The sequence below is a fragment of the Ovis aries genome, chromosome 19, assembly GCF_016772045.2.
Source record: "Ovis aries strain OAR_USU_Benz2616 breed Rambouillet chromosome 19, ARS-UI_Ramb_v3.0, whole genome shotgun sequence".
In the NCBI taxonomy this organism is placed as follows: domain Eukaryota; kingdom Metazoa; phylum Chordata; class Mammalia; order Artiodactyla; family Bovidae; genus Ovis; species Ovis aries.
In genome coordinates, this window is record NC_056072.1 from 58,801,618 (window position 1) to 58,822,985 (window position 21,368).

The 21,368-nt window shown below is 49.6% G+C and overlaps 1 protein-coding gene and 1 pseudogene across 2 annotated transcripts in view; one reads left to right on the forward strand and one right to left on the reverse strand.

Moving 5' to 3' along the window:
* Window positions 1-21,368, forward strand: part of ACAD9 (acyl-CoA dehydrogenase family member 9) — a 38,415-nt gene that overhangs the window by 5,088 nt on the left and 11,959 nt on the right. For both annotated transcript variants that reach the window (XM_027957842.2, XM_042236686.1), the window contains one exon: window positions 18,639-18,740. In XM_027957842.2, the coding sequence (XP_027813643.2) occupies window positions 18,639-18,740 (102 nt within the window). The remainder of the gene's footprint in view (window positions 1-18,638; window positions 18,741-21,368) is intronic.
* LOC114109416 (proteasome subunit beta type-7-like) lies at window positions 5,455-16,530 on the reverse strand (annotated as a pseudogene).

Consider the following 21,368-nt stretch of genomic DNA (forward strand, 5'->3'; position numbering starts at 1 on the left):
GCAAGAGTACTGGAGTGGGGTGCCGTTTCCTTCTCCAGGAGATCTTCCCGCCCCAGGGATGGAAGCCAGGTCTCCCGCATTGCAGGCAGACGCTGTACCGCCTGAGCCACCGGGGAAGTCTGGTGAAGGACCGCTTTGTCATTTCCGAACTGTTGCAAACTGACTGTGAAAGACAATAAAAATGAGCAATAGAAAAGTGAAACAAAAAGCAAAGCAAAACACGTGAAATCCCAGCCCATCAGTCACATGCTGGGCTGTGTGGCAGTGCCGGACCGCTGCCAGCGCCTCTGAAGGCTTACTCGCGGTTTCTGTAACTTAGCTTGTTAGGCAGCAGGGAGGCTCGGGGCGGGGCCAGACCTCAGATTGGAGGCGCCCTTGTGGACCGCAGGGCTCCCAGCCCTCTGCGCGGGCAGCGTCCTCTGCCTTTGGGAGCCCCCAGGTGCTTGAGCGAGGACAGATTGACAGCAACAGAATCTGCTTTTAAAGATCCTTCTCCCTCATAACTTGTTACAAAATACTGAGTATAGTCCCGCGGCGAATGGCAGGTCGTTGGTTATTTTGTATACAGTATGTATGTGTTGAGCTCAGCTTCCTAATTTCTCTCTCCTCCCTCCTCCATGCTCTGGTAACCCCGGGATTGTCTCCTGTGCCTGTGGGTCGGCCTGCTCTGTCAGTGAGGCGTCTCTGTCTATTTTATTGAAATATAGTTCGCTCAGAGTGATGTGCCGGTCTCTGCTCTACAGCAGAGTGACTCGGCTGTACACACAGGGACGTTCTCAGAATCCTCTCTCCATTATGATTTACCACGGGGTATTGGCTGCCTCCCTGTGTTATGCATGAGGCTCTTGTGGGCTATCCACCCTGTATTTCCAGCTCACATCGACTAACCCCAGCCCCCTCCCCCTCGGCAACCACGCCTCTGTTCTCTGTGCCCGAGATTGTTTCCCTTTCATAGACAGGTTCTGCTGCTGCTAAGTCACTTTAGTCATGTCCGACTCTGTGCGGCCCCACAGACGGCAGCCCACCAGGCTCCCCCGTCCCTGGGATTCTCCAGGCAAGAACCCTGGAGTGGGTGCCACCGCCTTCTCCAGTGCCTGAGAGTGAGAAGTGAAAGTGAAGTCGCTCAGTTGTGTCCGGCTCTTAGCGACCCCGGAGACCGCAGCCCGCCAGGCTCTTCTGTCAGTGGGATTCTCCAGGCAAGAACCCTGGAGTGGGGTGCCGTTTCCTTCTCCAGGGGATCTTCCCGCCCCAGGAATCAAACCTGTGTCTTCTGCGTTGCGTTTACCGACTGAGCTATGCGAGAAGCCCGAAAGTTCCTCTCGACTTTCCAGCAGCCTAGGAAGCTATGGCGGCGGTTTAAAGCGGAATGACAGGGCCTGAAAGTGAAACTCAGCCGCGCCTGACTCTCCGCAGCCGCACGGACTGTGCAGTCCTCGGGATCCTCCCGGCCTGAACAGCGGAGTGGGCAGCCTTTCCCTTCTCCAGGGCGTCTTCCCGACCCAGGGATCGATCCCAGGTCTCCCGTGTTGCCGGCGGATTCTTTACCAGCTGAGCCACAGGGAAGCCCTAAGGAACGTACTGCTTGCCGAGTTGACAGGCGTCCACATTTTCTCTCTTCTGTTTCATATGCTTTCTAATACCCAAGATACATATTCTGTTACTACAGTCGCAGTTTTCCTAATATTTCTACAGTAACAGAATAAGTGGTTTTTTTTTAAGCAGGAGTGTGACCGCTTTACAGCCGGCGTTGGTGGGCCAGCCGCAGTGTGCCCGTGGCCCCTCCCTCTGGCCCCGCCTAACCCTAACCCTGCGGGTCCTCGCGGAGCGCGGCTGAGCCTCCCGCGCCGGCCAGAGCCCCCGGCAGCCGTTTCCCGCGCGGTGTGCGTGTCAGTCCTAAGCCGCCAGTTGGCCTCGCCGTCCTGTCCCCTCTTTGTCCGCACACCCATTCTCCACGACTTCATCCCTGACTCTGCCCTGCAAACGGTCCGCCTGTGCCGCTTGCCTAGACTCTGCGTGTTAATCTGTGCATGAATACACGGTGTGTGTTTTCCTCTGGCCGACTCACTTCAGGCCGTATCGCAGCCTCCGGAGCCCTCCGCATCCCCGCACGTGTCCCGGTTCTGTCGCTTTTTGCGGCTGAGTAACATTCCGTTGTGTACACGCTGCGTGTCTTTCTCCGTTAACCCGCTGATGGGCACCCAGGCTGCGTCCGTGTCCGGGCTGTTGTGAACGGTGCTGCAGTGAGCCCTGGGCTGCGTGTGTCTTTCTGAACTAAGACCTCGCGGTGTACGCCCACGAGTGGGCTTGCTGACCGTGTGGTGTGACTGCTTAATCTTCTGAGGGCCCGCCGTGCTGTCCAGAGTGGCTGTGTCTATCTGCATTCCTACCAGCACTGTGAGCGGGTTCCTTTGTCTCCGCGTCCTCTCCAGCTTCTATCTTTTCGTAGAGTTTTGACGGTGGCCATTCTGACTGACGTGAAGGGGCACCTCATTGCGGTCTTGCCTTCTCTCGCTTTCTGTAGCTTTGCATCTCTCTAATAATTACTGATGTTGAGCATCTTTTCATGTGTTTCTTGGCTCTCTGTACGTCTTCTTTAGAGAAATGTCTACTTAGGTTTCTGCTTATTGTTTTATTGGGCTGTTTGATTTTTTGATACTGAGCTGTGTGGACGGCTTGTATAATTTGGAGATTAATCTGTCAGTTGCTTTATTTGCAAATATTTTCTTCCATTCTAAGGATTGTCTTTTCGTCTTCTTTATGGTTTCCTTTGCTCTGCAGACACTTTCAAGTTTAACTAGATCCCATTTCTTTATTTTTGTTTTTATTACTCTAGGAAGTAGGTCAGAAAAAATCTTGCTGTGACTTATATCAAAGAGCGTTTGTCCTGTGTTTTCCTAAAAGAATTTTATAGTATCCAGTCTTACATTTAGGTTTTTAATCCGTTTGAGTTTATTTTTGTGTATGGTCTTAGGAAGTGTCCTGGTTTCATTCTTCTACATGTAGCTGTCCAGTTTTCCCAGCACCGCTTATTGAAGAGGCCGTCTTTTCTCCATGGCATATATTCTTGCCTCCTTTGCCATAAATCAGGTGACCATATGTGTGTGTTTTTCTCTGGACTTTCTATCCTGTTCCATTGATATATATTTTTGTTTTTGTGCCGGTACCATATTGCCTTGATTACTGTAACTTTGTAGTATAATCTGAAGTCTAGAAGCCTCCACTCCATTTCTCTTTCTTAAGAGCCCTTTAGCCATTTGGAGTCTTTTGCGTTTCCTTACAAATTGCAAAAGTTATTGTTCTAATTCTGTGAAAAATGCCGTTGGTAGTTTGATAGAGATTGCATCAAATTTGTAGATTGCTTTGGGTAGTATAGTATAGTAGAGAGCTTCCCTGGTGGCTCAGAGGTTAAAGCGTCTACCTGCAATGTGGGAGACCTGGGTTCGATCCCTGGGTCGGGAAGATCCCCTGAAGAAGGAAATGGTGACCCACTCCAGTATTGTTGCCTGCAGAATCCATGGACAGAGGAGCCTGGTGGGCTACAGTCCACGGGGTCCCAGAGAGTTGGACACGACTGAGTGACTGCACTTTCCCGTTGCGCTTTGGGCAGTGTCCTCGTTTCTGTAATATCGACTCTTCCAGTTCCACCTCTCCATCGGTCTGTGTCATCCTGGATTTCTTTCCTGAGTGTCTTATAGTTTTCTGCGTGTAGATGTGTTGTCTCTTTAGGTGGGCTTTTGCATCTATATTCATTGAAGATACTGGCCTGTAATTTTCTTTTCTTGATGGCGTTTTGTTATCTGGGTGATGGTGGCTTCATAGAATGTCTTTGGAGTGTTCCCTCTTCAATCTTTAGAAGAGAGAAAAGAATTGGTATAAGTTCTGCTTTGCATGTTTGCCAGCAGAATTTACCTGTGAAGCCATCTGGTCCTGGACCTTTGTTTGTAGGAAGTTTTTGTTTGTTTTTATAGATTTTATTTCAGTTCTGGTCATTGGTCTGTTCATATTATCTATTTCTTGATTTAGTTTTGGTGATTTATTTTTTGATTTTGTTTTGATGTTTCTAGAAAATTGTCCATTCTTGGTTGTCAAATTTGTGGGCATGTAATTGTCCATAGCATTCTCTGAGTTTTTTTTCCCTCTTACTTCTGCAGCGTCAGTTGAAATTTATCATTTTTCATTTCTTACTGTGTTTATTTGGATTTTCTCTCTTTTCCTCTTGATGAGGCTGACCAGAGGTTTCTCTATTTTGTATGCCCTTTCAGAGAGCCAGCTCTTGGTTTCATTGACTTTTCCCCTATTGTTTCTTTAGATTCTGCTTTATTTCCTCCCTGGGCTTCATTATTTTCTATCTTCTGCTGACTTTAGGTTTTTTTGGTTCTTCTTTTTCTAATTCCTTTAGGTTAGATTGTTTAGGTAAGATTCCTTTAGGTGAGGTTGTTTACCTGAGACTTTCCTTGTTTTGAGAGGAAGGCCTGTATTGCTGGGAACTTTGCTCTCAGCACTGGTTTTGCTGTGTCCCATAGGTTCTGTACGGTTTTATTTCCCTTGCTGTTGGTCTCAGCTCCTTTGTAATTTCCTTTGTGATCTCCCCTCTGGCCCATCTGTTTTCCAGTGGTGTGTCAGTCTCCATGTGACTGTTTTCCCTTCACGTCTTTTCCTTTGGTCGATTTCTAGTTTCGCGCCATTGCGGTCAGAAAAGATGCTTGAAATCATCTCTGTACTTTTGAACTCGAGGTTGTCGAATTTGTGGGCATGTAATTGTCCTTAGCATTAGTTTTGTGCCCTAGGATGTGGCCAGTTCTAGAGAATGTTCCACGTGTACTGGAATTCTGTGTTTTGGACGTGGTGCCGTGAACATGTCGGTGAAGTCTGAGTCCCCCGTCGTGCCGTTCAGGACCTGCTGCCTCACTGATTCTCCGTCTGGAGGGTCTGCGCCTTGGTGTGAGTGCAGCAGTGGGACCTGCTGCCTCACTGATGCTCCGTCTGGAGGGTCTGCGCCTTGGTGTGAGTGCGGCCGTGGGACCTGCTGCCTCACTGATGCCCCGTCTGGAGGGTCTGCGCCTTGGTGTGAGTGCGGTCGAGGTGTTTCCTGCTCTCACTGTGCTCCTGGCGACTTCTCCGTTCGTGTCTGTCAGCGTTTGCTCTAGGTATTTGGGTGTCCAAGGCATGCGCGCTCAGCTGCTTCAGCGCTGTCCACTCTGCGCCCCCATGAACTGTAGTTTTCCAGGCTGCCGTGTCCTTGGGATTCTCTAGGCAGGGATAGCGGGTGGGTTGCCAATTCCTTCTCCGGGGGGTCTTCCTGGCCTAGGATTGAGCCCGTGCCTCTTGCGTCTCCTGCCTCGGCGGGCGGGTTCTTTGCCACCCGCACCCCCGGGGAGCCTGTCTGCTGGTAGGTGCCTGTGTGTTGCTGAGTGTATCGATCTGTCATCATTAGATGGCGCCCTTTAACTCCCTTTATCCGCTTTGTTTCACAGTCCATTTTGTCTGAGTACTGCAGCTCCTGTTTCGGTCATTTCCATTCACGTGAAATACCTTCCATCCCTCATTTTCTTTCTTTGGGTTGTCGTTGGGTTTCCTCAGCAGACACCGGCTGAGCGTCTTCCAGGGGAAGCCTCCGCTGCCCCAGCCTTGGAGCCGTGGCCCGCCCCCGCCAGCGCCGTCCGGGGGGGGGGCGCCCGCCGCTGGGGCTGCTCGCTGCAGCGCCTCCGTGTCCAGGGCAGCGGCTCGCCCACTGGGGACTGCAGCGGCCCTCTCTCGCCCCTGCGCTGGCCCGCCTCTCCCCTTCCTCTGGGGCACTGTGTGCGGCACAGAGGATCCAGCCCGCTCTTGGGGAGCGAGACCAGTGGCACTTCCAGACCCCAAGTCTTGAGGGCGTCAGCTGCTGTGGCTTCACTCACCAGCCTCTCGGCTTCCACCTCCTCCATGTCTGTCCTGAATTCATCTGCAAACATGGCCGTGGCTCTCAAGGAGCCGGAACCCACGGTGACATAAGGCAACTCAACGGCTGACCGTGAGAACACACGCTGTATACGTGGGGTCCAGGACCTCGCCTTCCCCCAGAGCTAGGGCTACCCCAGGGTGACCTTGCTGCCTGGAAACCATCTGCCTGCGGCCGCCTCTGACTGGCCGTCGCAGCTCTGGGGAGGCCGCCCGTGCGAAGGGAGTGGAGCTCCAGGCTGAAGGAAGTGAGCAGGGTCGTCTTGTCTGCGCCCACAGCTGTCGCAGGACCACGGCAGTAACTGTTAGGAGACCGGAAGTGTATTTTTGACAGTTCTTGTCAACAGCAATCATCCCTTTAAGCGCCTTGTGTCTCCTCCAGAAACCATGCCATCCTTATAGACCTCCCCTGCAGTGGTGGTCCCGGTTTTCCGGGCTTTTGGAAGCTTGTCCTTTATCTTTGCAAAACTGACTTCCAAGGTGGCCTTTCTGTGGCAGTTAGCAAAGAGAAAGCCCCGACCGATGGCTCACGCCCCCCACGCTCTCCCTTCCAGTGTGCGTGTGGCCCTGGCCCTGCGGCGGCTCTCCTGTGGGCAGCAGGCTGTGGGCTCTTGTTTTCACGCAGGCTGCCACTCTGCATCTTGAGAAGGAAGCACCCAGTCCATTAAGGTAGTTACTGATACATGTGTGCTTACTGCCATTTCAGCCCTTGTTTCGTGGTTGAGTCTGTTTCTCTCTCTTCTCCTGGGGTGGTGATTCCCTTGTTCCTTCTTCCGGTTTTCGTGACTCTGTTGCGGCTTTTGCCCTGTGGTTGCCGTTTGTCTACTATGTTACCCCTCCGTTCATCTGCTTGCTTTAGGCTGATGGCCATATAGATTCAAACACATTCTTAAAGAAAAGTGCATTTCCTTACTTTGCTTCCTCACATTTTAAGACTTGGATGTCCGGTTTACATCTGCGTGCCTTCCCTTCTGCTGTCCCTTGTGTTCACCGTCACTTTCACAAACAGGTGTTCTTCATCCGTGCACGGGCTGCTTTAAGCGGCTTCTTTTCCTCTGTGACCTCCTCCTCTTTCTTCCTGCTGCTTCTCCGTCTAGAGAAGGCCTTTGATACCGCTTTCAGGACGGTTTGGTATTGCTGTCTTCTTTTGGTTTCTGCTTGTCTAAGAAATTCTTTATTCCTCCTATTCCAAATGATGATCTTGCCGGATAGACTATTCTGGGCTGCAGGTCTTTCCCTTTCGAGGCTTCGAGTCTGTTTTGCCACCCCCTTCTTGCCTGCAGTGCTTCTGTGGAGAAATCGGCAGGGGGCCCCGTGGGGGCTCCCTTGTAAAGAGCTGCTTTTCTCTCTCTGCCTTTAGAACCCTGCCCTTATCTTTCACTTGGGCCACTTTTATTAGTCTTGGTGTAGGTTTGCTTGGGTTTATCTTCCTATGCCTGGATACCTGTTTCCTTCTTTCAGTTCAGTTCAATCACTCAGTCGCGTCCGACTCTTTGCGACCCCATGAATCGCAGCACACCAGGCCTCCCTGTCCATCACCAGCTCCCGGAGTTCACTCAGACTTACGTCCATCAAGCCAGTGATGCCATCCAGCCATCTCATCCTGGGTCGTCCCCTTCTCCTCCTGCCCCCAATCCCTCCCAGCATCAGAGTCTTTTCCAGTGAGTCAACTCTTCGCATGAGGTGGCCAAAGTACTGGAGTTTCAGCTTTAGCATCATTTCTTCCAAAGAAATCCCAGGGCTGATCTCCTTGCAGTCCAAGGGACTCTCAAGAGTCTTCTCCAACACCACAGTTCAAAAGCATCAATTCTTCGGCGCTCAGCCTTCTTCACAGTCCAACTTTCACATCCATACATGACCACAGGAAAACCATAGCCTTGACTAGACAGACCTTAGTTGGCAAAGTAATGTCTCTGCTTTTGAATATGCTGTCTAGGTTGGTCATAACTTTCCTTCCAAGGAGTCTTTTAATTTCATGGCTGCAGTCACCATCTGCAGTGATTTTGGAGCCCCCCAAAATAAAGTCTGACACTGTTTCCACTGTTTCCCATCTATTTCCCATGAAGTGATGGGACCGGATACCGTGATCTTCATTTTCTGAATGTTGAGCTTTAAGCCAGCTTTTTCACTCTCCTCTTTCACTTTCATCAAGAGGCTTTTTAGCTCCTCTTCACCTTCTGCCATAAGGGTGGTGTCATCTGCATATCTGAGGTTATTGATATTTCTCCCGGCGATCTTGATTCCACCTTGTGTTTCTTCCAGTCCAGCGTTTCTCATGATGTACTCTGCATAGAAGTTAAATAAGCAGGGTGACAATATACAGCCTTGATGTACTCCTTTTCCTATTTGGAACCAGTCTGCTGTTCCATGTCCAGTTCTAACTGTTGCTTCCTGACCTGCATACAGATTTCTCAAGAGGCAGGTCAGGTAGTCTGGTATTCCCATCTCTTTCAGAATTTCCCACAGTTTATTGTGATCCACACAGTCAAAGGCTTTGGCAGAGTCAATAAAGCAGAAATAGATGTTTTTCTGGAACTCTCTTGCTTTTTCGATGATCCAGCAGATGTTGGCAATTTGATCTCTGGTTCCTCTGCCTTTTCTAAAACCAGCTTGAACATTAGGAAGTTCACAGTTCACGTATTGCTGAAGCCTGGCTTGGAGAATTTTGAGCATTACTTTACTAGCATGTGAGATGAGTGCAATTGTGCGGTAGTTTGAGCATTCTTTGTCATTGCCTTTCTTTGGAATTGGAATGAAAACTGACCTTTTCCAGTCCTGTGGCCACTGCTGAGTTTTCCAAACTTGCTGGCATCTGGAGTGCAGCACTTTCACAGCATCATCTTTCAGGATTTGAAACAGCTCAATTGGAATTCCATCACCTCCACTAGCTTTGTTCGTAGTGAAGCTTTCTAAGGCCCACTTGACTTCACATTCCAAGATGTCTGGCTCTAGATGAGTGATCACACCGTCGTGATTATCCGGGTCGTGAAGATCTTTTTTGTGCAGTTCTTCTGTGTATTCTTGCCACCTCTTCTTAATATCTGCTGCTTCTGTTAGGTCCATGCCATTTCTGTCCTTTATTGAGCCCATCTTTGCATGAAATGTTCCCTTGGTATCTCTAATTTTCTTGAAGAGATCTCTAGTCTTTCTCATTCTGTTCTTTTTCTCTATTTCTTTGCATTGATCGCTGAGGAAGGCTTTATCTCTTCTTGCTATTCTCTGGAACTCTGCATTCAGATTCTTATATCTTTCTTTTCTCCTTTGCTTTTTGCCTCTCTTCTTTTCACAGCTATTTGTAAGGCCTCCCCAGACAGCCATTTTGCTTTTTTGCATTTCTTTTCCATGGGGATGGTCTTGATCCCTGTCCCCTGTACAATGTCACGAACCTCATTCCATAGTTCATCAGGCACTCTATCTATCAGATCTAGGCCCTTAAATCTATTTCTCACTTCCACTGTATAATCATAAGGAATTTGATTTAGGTCATACCTGAATGGTCTAGCGGTTTTCCCTACTTTCTTCAATTTGAGTCTGAATTTGGCAATAAGGAGTTCATGATCTGAGCCACAGTCAGCTCCTGGTCTTGTTTTTGCTGACTGTATAGAGCTTCTCTATCTTTGGCTGCAAAGAATATAATCAGTCTGCTTTCAGTGTTCACCATCTGGTGATGTCCATGTGTAGAGTCTTCTCTTGTGTTGTTGGAAGAGGGTGTTTGCTATGACCAGTGCATTCTCTTGGCAAAACTGTATTAGTCTTTGCCCTGCTTCATTCCATATTCCAAGGCCAAATTTGCCTGTTACTCCAGGTGTTTCCTGACTTCCTACTCTTGCATTCCAGTCCCCTATAATGAAAAGGACATCTTTTTTGGGTGCTAGTTGTAAAAGATCTTGTAGGTCTAGATAAAACCATTCGACTTCAGCTTCTTCAGCGTTACTGGTTGGGGCATAGAGACTTGGATTACTGTGATACTGAATGGTTTGCCTTGGAGACGAACAGAGATCATTCTGTCATTTTGAGATTGCATCCAAGTACTGCACCAGTCACATCCACAGCTGGGTATTGTTTTTGCTTTGGCTCCAACCCTTCATTCTTTCTAGAGTTATTTCTCCACTGATCTCCAGTAGCATATTGGGCACCTACTGACCTGGGGAGTTCCTCTTTCAGTATCCTATCATTTTGCCTTTTCATACTGTTCATGGGGTTCTAAAGGCAAGAACACTGAAGTGGTTTGCCATTCCCTTCTCCAGTGGACCACATTCTGTCAGACCTCTCCACCATGACCTTTCCAAGAGGGACCATCTTTTAATTTTGTGGCTGTGGTCACCATCCACAGTGATTTTGGAGCCCAAGAAAGTAAAATCTGTCACTGTTTCCACTTTTTCTCCTTTTATTAATGTTTGCCATGAAGTGATGGGACCTGATATCATGATCTTAGTTAGTTTTTTGAATGTTGAATTTTAAGCCAGCTTTTTCATGCTCCTCTTTCACCCTCATTAAGAGTCTCTTTGGTTCTTCATTTTCTACCATTTGAGTGGTATCCTCTGCATATCTGAGGTTGTTGGTATCTCTCCCAGCAATCTTGATTCCAGCTTGTGATTCATTCAGCCTAGCATTTCGTATGATGTACTCTGCATAAAGGTTAAATAAGCAGGGTGACAATATACAGACTTGTACTCCTTCCCAAGTTTTGAACTGGTCCATTGTTCCATGTCTGATTCTGTTAATAAATGTTGCTTCTTCTTGTCGTTTAGTTGCTAAGTCATAGCCGACTCCTGTGACCCCTTGGACACAGCATGCCAGGCTTCCTTGCCCTTCACTATCTCCTAGGGTTTGCTCAAATTCATGTCCGTTGAGTTGGTGATGCCATCCAACTGTCTCATCCTCTGTCTCCCTATTCTCCTCTTGCCCTCAATCTTTCCTAGCTTCAGCGTCTTTTCCAATGAGTTGGATCTTTGCATCAAGTGGCCAAAGTATTTGAGCTTCAGCATCAGTCCTTCCAATGAGTATTCAGAGTTGATTTCCTTTAGGATTGACTGGTTGGATCACCTTGCAGTCCAGGGGACTCTCAAGAGTCTTCTCTAGCGCCACAATTCAAAACCATCAGTTCTGCTTCCTGACCTGTATAAGGTTTCTCAGGAGACAGGGAAGGTGGTCTGGTATTCTCATCTCAGGAATTTTCCAGTGTTGTAATCCACATAGTCAAAGGCTTTAGCATAGTCAATGAAGCAGAATAGATGTTTTTCTGGAATTCCTTTCCTTTTTCTGTGATCCAATGAATGTTGGCAGTTTGATCTCATTATAGGGGATTGGAATGCAAAAGTTTGGATACCTACCAAATGTCAGTTAATAGGTGAATGGATAAACAAATTTTGGTATATGCGTATGAGGAAGTACTGCTGCTAAGTCGCTTTAGTCGTGTCCGACTCTGTGCGACCCAACGGACAGCAGCCCAAATACAGTCTAATAGCCGTAGCCACCTCTTGCCCACTCCTCCCCCAGCTTCTGGAAACCACTAGTCTTTTCTCCCTTTGTCTATTTTGCTATTTCCAAAGCATTGTATCAGTGGAACCATAATGGGTCTCCAGCAACAAGCAGTGTGTACAAACTTTGGGCGGATTGGCTCTTCCTCTCTGCGTAACTCTTGCGTAAGTTGCGTCAGTGGGCTGCCCTGTTTCACGGCTCCGCTGCTTTCCGTGTCGCAGAAGGCAACGGCACCCCACTCCAGTGCTGGTTCCTGGCAGATCCCATGGACGGAGGAGCCTGGGGGGCTGCAGTCCGTGGGGTCGCGAAGAGCTGGACACGACTGAGCGACTTCCCTTTGACTTTTCACTTTCATGCATTGGAGAAGGAAATGGCAACGCCCTCCAGTGTTCTTGCCTGGAGAGTCCCAGGGACGGGGGAGCCTGGTGGGCTGGCGTCTGTGGGGTCGCACCGAGTCGGACACGACTGAAGCGACTTAGCAGCAGCAGCAGAGAACCTGATGAGTTTTCCTCACGTTTCTCTCGGGGCTCTTTGAGCTCCTTGGCTCTCCGTGTTCCTGGTGTCTGTCGACTTCCGCCTGTTTCTTGGCCGTTAGGTTTCCCTAAACTCGCTTAGTCACCAGCCATAGTGCATCCCCCCACTCGCTCCTCCCCTTTGGAGACTGTACGTAGAGAGAGCGATCTGCCTGAGGCTGTCCCACAGCTCACTGATGCTCCGTTATTTTTTTGCCTTTCATTCTGTATAGTTTTTGTTATTATGTTTTCTGTTCACAAATTTTTTTTCCGTAGTGTTTGATCTACTGTTAACCCGACCCAGAGTCTCCGTCTTCAGCGGTCTTTCATCTCTGGGCAGTTGGGCTCGATTTTTTCCTTCTCTATCTCTCTTGACTGTGCTCATATTTGCTTCTACTTTTCTGAGAATCCGGAACTTAGTTACGAGTCTGTGATACTCTTGTCGGCTGTCATCCCTGTTACTTCTGGGTCGCGATCAGTTCGCGGATTTCCCACCCTCGTTTGCTCTCATGTCTCCCGGCTGCTTCATGTGCCTGGTAGTCTTCCTGTCGGCTGTCGGCCCTTGTGGATTTCAGTTTGACCCGTTCAGGACTTGCTTCTAAGTGTTAGAAGCAGCAGAGCAGCCTGGAGGGCAGTGCTTCTCAACATTTTCATTCGGCATCACTGCCCCCTCATTCCCCGTCAGCCTAATCGCACCCCTCTGTGGCACTGCAAGAAACTGCTTCTTCATTGATCTGGTTGTGGCTGCGCTGGGCCTTCGCTGCGGTGACGGGCGTCTGATTGCGGCGGCTTCTCTTGTTGCGGAGCGTGGACTGTAGGCGCGGGCTCAGTTACTCCGAGGCGCGTGGGATCTTCCACACCAGGGACGGGACCTGCGGCCCCTGCATTGGCAGCGGGTTCCTGGCCACTGGGCCGCCCGGGAGCTCCCCCGTTGTGAAGCTGCGGCGCCGCAGCCGTGCTGTGCCTGTGTCCGTCCCTGTCACGGGCGTTGCTGTCCTTTGTGCCTGTGTGTGTTTTGCTTCCCTTCGGCCAGAACCAGCTTTCGCCCCCAGGGGGCGGTGTTGCCCTGCTGGGCGTGCGCGTGCGCAGGCCGGTCTCTCCCGCTGGTGACCCTGCTCTTCTCCGCGTCCTCAGGACGCTGTATTCTAAGGCAGCCTGTCTTTGAGCACTTCCTTAAAGTCGAGCACACCCTGGCACGCAGCCCTGCACTCCCGAGTGCAGCACGCGTCACAGCCCCAAGCCTGAATCCATGTGCCTTCTGAGAGCCCCAGACTGGGAGCCACCCAGATGTCCCTCAGGTGGACAAGCTCCCACCCACACAGCAGGCCGTGGGGCAGTCACGCCAGATCAGAGAGGCCAGACCGACAAAGTGCTGTGTGCTGCCACGCATGTAAAACGCGAAAGCGCAAACAAGTCCACAGACGAAAAGATGGGTGGCTGCCTGGGGATGGAGACAGAGGGAAGGGCTGATCACAGACGGACACCGGGACGTGGGATGGAAAGGTTTTTGTTGCATGTGGGGGCGGTTTCATGGGCAAACAGACCTCAGAACTCAAAAAGTTATTCTCTGTGCAGTTTATTACATGCCAATTACAGACACCAGTAAAGTTGTGAAAGTGAAACAGGGAGGGGTTTGCACTCCATTTGGGGAACCGATATTTCTCATTAGTGAGCCATGGGTATAAAAATGTATACGCGGCTATGCTTGTTTTGATGGTTTATAATAGTGGTGACGTTTACTTTGTTGGCAGCTTATGGGAACACTTGAACTTGACTCACGAAAGTCTGCACTCACAGACCTAAGGCGGAGACGGTTGAGTTTTCCTTTGCTGACCATGTGTTCATAGTCGACAGACTGACTTGTCCTCAGAACCTGTGGACTCTGGGGAAAGAGGGTGGTTTGGAACTCAGGCTGGGTGCAGAGACTGCCTCGAGTCTGGTGTGCCGCCAGACATTTCAGGACAGTAAGGGCACTCACGCGCGTCCTCTTACTTTCTGGAGGCGCAGGTAGTAAATCAAAGATTCAAGTCTAGTAAACGCCTCCAGGAAAGTTAAGGCCTCACGAATGTTCAGTTGTAGCGGTCTTATGCAATGAATACATCCAGATCAAGAATTAGAACGTTACCTGTCCTGGTAATTTGTTCTTAATGTTGGAAGGCATTTTTAAGGTTAACTTAATGTATCATGGTGTCCGGTCCCATCACTTCATGGCAAATAGATGGGGAAACAATGGAAACAGTGACAGACTTCATTTTCTTAGGCTCTAAAATCACTGCAGATGGTGACCGCAGCCATGAAATTAAAACATGCTTGCTCCTCGGAAGAAAAGCTATGACCACCCTAGGTAGCATATTAAAAAACAGAGACATTACCTTGCCAACAAAGGTCCATCTAGTCAAGGCCATGGTTTTTCCCGTGGTCATGTATGGATGTGAAAGTTGGACTATAAAGAAAGCTGAGCGCTGAAGAATTGATGCTTTGGAACTGTGGTGTTGGAGAAGACTCTTGAGAGTCCCTTGGACTGCAAGGAGATCCAACCAGTCCATCCTAAAGATTAGTCCTGAATATTCTTTGGAAGGACTGATGTTGAAGCTAAAACTCCAATGCTTTGGCTACCTGATGCAAAGAACTGACTCACTGGAAAAGACCCCGATGCTGGGAAAGATTGAAGGCAGGAGAAGAAGGGGACGACAGAGTATGACATGTCTGGATGGCATCACCGACTCAATGGACATGAGTTTGAGTGAACTTCGGGAGTTGGTGATGGACAGGGAGGCCTGGCGTGGTGCGGTCCATGGGGTTGCAAAGAGTCGGACACGACTGAGCAACTGAACTGAACTGAAAAGCAACAGAATTAACAAGAAGGGTGAAGAAAAGTGGCCCAAGGGTGAAAAAAAGTAGAGAGGTTGCCAGGACTGTGTATTTTTAGCTTAAAAAGCTTTCAATGGAATGACATCTTATTAAGGGGAAAGGAAGAAGGTCTGACTTAAGGTGGCTGTTTCAGAGCAGGCAGATAAAGGGGTGAATGTGGAAAGTGGAAAAGGCGTGTGGAAAGTGGACCCCAGGAAAAGCAGGGTGCGTGGTACAGTCATCTTGAGACATTGAACTGCCTTTGAAATCTTTTCCAGCTGCTTTGGCTAGTGAAACATAATGCTTAGTTACCCCTGTTTTTGTTAAACACAGTCAAGACTAATTTATTTTGAAAATAAGGTCGGCCCGTTGAACACGCAGCTTTTCTGTGTTGACTCTTATTCCTTAGAATAAGTTTCAGACTGGATTTCCCAAAGGCCTCTCGGGGCCAGGAGAGCCGCGCCGAAGGCCTGCTGCCAGGCGCTGTCTGGGTGTCTCTCTAGAGGCCTCCAAAGTGCTTTGAGATTTCTGTAGACAGTCCTTTATTGACCTTATAAGGCTGTTCAGAACCCAAGTGTATCTAATTTCTGTAGAGACAAGGAAGAGAGAAAAAATGTTTTACTTTTACTCACAGGTGTAAATTACCAAATTGTTTTAAACCATAAGTAGCTTGAAGAGAAGAGCTTCTTTGTATCTGAAAACAAAGATTAGAAGCCAGTAGTATGTCAGACCCTGATGCTGGGAAAGATTGCAGGTGGGAGGACAACTCAGTGGACGTGAGTTTGAGCAAGCTCAGACAGTCGGTGATGGACAGGGAAAGCCTGGTGTGCTGCGATTCATGGGGTCGCAAAGAGTCGGACTGAACAGCAACAATGTGTCAGACAAAAATTCATGAGAACTACAATCATCCCATGTAATTAACCGGCTCTGTTGTCCTTGCCTGATGATTGAAGATGACAGTGACATCGATGGTTTTGAGAAAGTGGTGAAGTTTCTGTTAAGGCCTGAACGATTTGTCCAGGTAAGTGCCTTGAGCACTGGAGGCTGTAGAAAGTATACTCCAAGCGGAAGACACATTTTTAACCTTTTTCTTTTTCATTGTAAGGGCATTATCCCTGCAACAGAGGAAGGCTTTATCCCATTAAAAAAAAAAAAAAAGGTTTGTCAGGGAACCAGCAAAGGCCAAGTGGCTGGTTTGGATTTCCCACAGCCCTGACTGTCTGATTTACAGTCATTGTTTATTCATTTTAAATTAGCTGGTTTAGGAGTAGACTATTGTGTTTTAAGGACATCAAGAGAGCAACAGTCTGACAATAAGGGGTTAATTCTTTAAAAAGCAGAATGAGCTTTACCTACATGTACCATAATCGTCATAGACCATTGTGAAATAGTAGCTATTTTACCAAAGTAACAAAAGGTTTTAAAGGTAAATACAGATCACTTAAAGCCAAAGAAATTCACAGTCTGTTATCAAAAGCTACATTCTGAGAAAACTTTGTTCTTTTAATGGAGACAGTTCCCGTCTGGTACAGGCTCATATTCATTGTGAAATAATAGCTATTCACTTAGTCAAAGTAGCAACAAAAGATTTCACCACCAGTGAGTGTTACAGCATTCATAAATACCTGCAGTGCCCCAGTAATACCGCGCTACTGCTGATCTGCCCTGTGACGGTGTATCGAGGTGCTCCTGTGTTGGGTGTATAAATGTTTGCAATTGATACGTCTTCTCGGATTGAGCCCTTGGTCATTATGCACTGTCCTTCCTTGCCTGCTGCCACGTCTTTATTTTAAAATCTGTTTTATCTGGTATCAGTATTGCTACTGCAGCTTTCTTTTGATTTCTGTTTGCATGGAATACCTTCTTCCAGCCCCTTCCTTTCAAAGTCTATATGTGTCCCTCGGTGTGAGGGGAGTCTCTTGTAGACAGCATATATTGGGTCTTGTTGGTTAATCCGTTCAGCCCGTCTGTGTCTTTCGGTTAGAGCATTTAATTCATTTACGTTCAATGTAATCATCCGTCTGTATGTTCCTGTTACCGTTGTCTTCCTTGTTTTGGATTTGTTTTTGTGGCTCTTTTTCCTGTTTCCTGCCTAGAGGAGTTCCTGTCGCATTTGTCGTGAGGCTGGTTTGGTGGTGCTGAATGCTCCTGCTGCTGCTGCTGCTAAGGCGCTTCAGTCATGTCCGACTCAGTCATGTGCGACCCCACAGACAGCAGCCCACCAGGCTCCCCCGTCCCTGGGATTCCCCAGGCAAGAACACTGGAGTGGGTTGCCATTTCCTTCTCCAGTGCACGAAAGTGAAAAGTGAAAGTGAAGTCACTCAGTCGTGTCCGACTCTTCGAGACCCCATGGACTGCAGCCCAGCAGGCTCCTCCGTCCATGCGATTTTCCGGCGAGAGTACTCGAGTGGGGTGCCATCGCCTTCTCCAGCTGAATTCTCCTAGCTTTCGCTTCTCTGTAAAGCTTTCGATTTCTCTGTCAAACCTGAGTGAGAGCCTTGCTAGGAACCGTCGTCTTGGTCGCAGGTTTTCTCCTTTGGTCACTTGAAGTCTGTCCTGCCCGCCCGCCCTCTCGCTTCTGCTCCTCCCTGCCGGCCTGTCTTCCAGCCTGCCTGTTCGTTCTTCTGCCTCAGATTTCCTATTTATTCTCCTTGTGGTGTACTTTTTGCCTCAGTTTCTGCTTTGTTCACCAGTGTTTATTTGTCCTGTAGCTTTTCTAGGTCCTTAAACATGTCTTGTATTTTCTCGATGCAGGCCTCCATGCTTTTTCCGAGTTCTTGGATCATCTGTACTAGCATTACTCTGAATTCTTTTTAGGTAGGTGGCAGACAAGCTTAGGTCCTATAAGCTCTAGTTGCTGCAGTTTTTTGCACGGAATCACTGTGCATATTGGAAGTCCTTTGAAGTACAGTTCTTGCTAGGCTAGTGAGGTACAGTCAAACAGAAGTGACCTTGGTTAGACAGTTTCCAGTTTTGAAGTTTCTGTTGCTGGTGTTGTAATATACAGTATTCAGTTCAGTTCAGTTCAGTCGCTCAGTTGTGTCCGACTCTTTGCGACCCCATGAATTGCAGCACGCCAGGCCTCCCTGTCCATCACCAGCTCCTGGAGTTTACTCAGACTCATGTCCATCGAGTCTGTGATGCCATCCAGCCATCTCATCCTCTGTTGTCCCCTTCTCCTCCTGCCCCCAATCCCTCCCAGCATCAGAGTCTTTTCCAATGAGTCAGCTCTTCACATGAGGTGGCCAAAGTACTGGAGCTTCAGCTTTAACATCATTCCCTCCAAAGAAATCCCAGGGTTGATCTCCTTCAGAATGGACTGGTTGGATCTCCTTGCAGTCCAAGGGACTCTCAAGAGTCTTCTCCAACACCGCAGTTCAAAAGCATCGATTCTTCGGCGCTCAGCCTTCTTCACAGTCCAACTCTCACATCCATATGTGACCACAGGAAAAACCAGAGCCTTGACTAGGTGGACCTTAGTCAGCAAAGTAATGTCCCTGCTTTTGAATATGCTATCTAGGTTGGTCATAACTTTTCTTCCAAGGAGTAAGCGTCTTTTAATTTCATGGCTGCAGTCACCATCTGTAGTGATTTTGGAGCCCCCCAAAATAAAGTCTGACACTGTTTCCAGTGTTTCCCCATCTATTTGCCATGAAGTGATGGGACCAGATGCCATGATCTTCGTTTTCTGAATGTTGAGCTTTAAGCCAACTTTTTCACTCTCCACTTTCACTTTCATCAAGAGGCTTTTTAGTTCCTTTTCACTATTAACATGCGTAAAATACAATTGTTCTGTTTATTTCTGTTTGTATAAATGTGGGTTATATGTTGTTTAATCAAAATATTTCCTCTTGGCAGTGGACTCTCGAAAAATTGACCAGGAGGGAAAAATCCCAGATGAAACTTTAGAGAAACTGAAGTCCCTGGGGCTTTTTGGAATGCAAGTCCCAGAAGAATATGGTGAGTAAAAGGAACCACCACCCTCCTGGTTTAGCTTTCAACAAAGCCCTCTGTATTTGTCCATGAAACAGTTCTGTCCTGGAAAGGTGGCCTTTGAAAATACATTAAGTCCAAGGTCGGCCTGCAAAAATGCTGAAATTAATCAAACTGCCCTTTGTCGGCTAAATTCAGGGGGCTGGCTGGTGAGTGTGCGGCCTGGTGAAGGGGCTCTTTGTCAGGAAAAGCTAGTGAGTTCTGTGCTTCTCCCCCTCCCCCGCCCCATGGGGGTGTGGGGGGGGGCGGGGAAGGACTTGCTAGGTGTCTGCTCTCTGCGCTGCACGGGGGAGAAGGGGAGGGTCTCGCCCCTGGGCAGGCTGATGGCAGCGCGGTGTCTGGTGGAGGAGCGGCCCCAGGCCATCAGTGCTCTGTGTCTGAACGTTTCAGAGGGACGGAACACAGTCCCGTGTGGGCACCGGCCCAGACCCGGCCCAGTGTGCTCTCTCGGGACCCTTTCCCATGAGCATGGCCCCCCGCCCTCTGAGCCCTCCCCCGAGCCCTGGCTGGGGCAGCCTCCAGCTTTGTCAGCTTGGGGCCACAGGTTTGGGTCAGAGAGCTGCTGGGGCTGAGAGCCGGGCACATCCGTGGCTGTGAGCACGGTGTCCACGCCAGGGGGTCATTTTGCACAGCGAGGCCCAGACGCTGGTTTAGCTCCAGGGTGAAAGTGCAGTCCGCTCCTCCCACCCACCCCCCACCTCGTAGTGCAGGGTGGGGACCCAGGCTGGAGCGGCTGCAGTCTGAGGCAGAGCCTGAGGTTCTAGGACAGAGTGCTGCGCCGCAGCGTCTGGAGGCATGTCTCCATCAGGGGATCTCTGCTTCTGTGTGTCTGTAGCCGTGTTGTAAGCTGTTAGAGGGTATCTCTTACTCGTGTCCCGTTGAGTACCTCCTCCCACATTTCCAAATGACAGTAATAAAAGAAGGTACGGTGTATGGAGGAAACACGACCTCATCTCTGCAGCTGCTCCGCTGCTGGCGGGACGCGGCCGAGCCTCGGGCGCGCCTGCGGCCTGCGCCCTCCCCAGGCCTCCAGGCCCGGCGGGGTCCCCGGCCCCGGGGAAGTGTCTGTGCCAGGCGGGGGCCGCGTCCAGTATTAGAACAGAGCAGGAGGCTGAGCCCGAGCGCAGTGGTTGGCCTGTTGTCAGCTGCGGAAAGGAAGTGTGTGGAGGAGAGCTGCCAGACGCAGCCAGCTTGATGATGGTGTCTGCTTCCCCCAGGGTCTTAAAGAAGGCACTTCCTGATTCAGGAGAAGTCATTGTTTCCTCCCCACAAGTTTGTGTGAAACTTGAATACGTCTTTTTGTGCCTCCTTTATGCCAGCACTTGTGTGTGTGTGTGTGTGTGTGTGTGTGTGTGTGTGACTGCACAGCTCCATCCCTTACTCTGCTTTATAAGCTCCTCTTGAATGTGAAAATGCTCTTTCATGAGATCGTAAGATGGTCACATTTGGAACTATTTCATTTTCTTTCTTTTTTTTTTTAACTCTTCCTTAGGAAATTAAGGCAACTACAACCTTATGCTCACCCCCCAGATAGTTTTCAGAAATGTCCCCGGTGTGAAGCATTCTGAAGTCTGGTTGGAACTCTCTGCGCCCAGTTCTCCTCCCTGCCCTCAGCCCCCGCGGTCTCACCCGTCGCCTGTCCCTGCTGCTTGTCCCCCGCCCGTGACTTCACTGATGCCTTCTTGAAGAGGGCTTCCCTCTGCTCTGCCCTCAGTGCTCCGCTGGTGGAGAATCCGCCTGCAATTCGAGAGACCTGGGTTCGATTCTTGGGTTGGGCAGATCCGCTGGAGAAGGGATACGCTACCTGCTCCAGTATTCTTGGGCTTCCCTTGTGGCTCAGCTGGTGAAGAATCCGCCCACAACGTGAGAGACCTGGGTTTGATCCCGGGTTTGGGAAGATCCCCTGGAGAAGAGAAAGGCTACCCACTCCAGTATTCTGGCCTGGGGAATTCCATGGGCTGTGTATAGTTCATGGGGTCGCAAAGGAGTTGGACACGAGTGAGCAACTTTCACTCTCTAGAAGAAAAGTGTCACTTTTTTTTTTTAAGAAGCAAAACGGACATCGGTATATGAAACAATTAGGAACAAAGTGTCTTGAATGACAGGTGGGGTGGGCACTGCTGCAGGGTGCTGGCTTCCCTGGGCCCCCTGAGCCGGGGGACACTGTGCCCCTGCAGGGGCCCGGCCCTCCCCGTGCTGCGGAGGAGAGGGCGTCCTGAAGGCGCCCTGCCCTGGGGCTGTGCGCGGGCCCAGAGCCCCCTCCACCCCTTGCTTCATTTGCAAGATGCACTTGAGGCCGCCCACCACCTCTGGAAGGTGAAGATGAGACGCAGGATACACACGTTCGGTGGGGTTTGTTTTTTTACTGCGCTTGTCCTTTTGCTCCTGAACGGTGCTGTGCCTCCCAGGGGTCATCTGGCAACACTGGGAGACGTGTTTTATTGTCAGGCCTGTGGGGCAGGGGGGACTATGGGCATCTTGTGGGCAGAGGCCACGGATACAGCTCAGCACCCTGCAGGGCCCGGGGCACCCCTGCAGCACACCGGCCCCTGCAGCAGCGTCCGCAGGCTCAGAGACCTGCCCAGACGCCGCGAG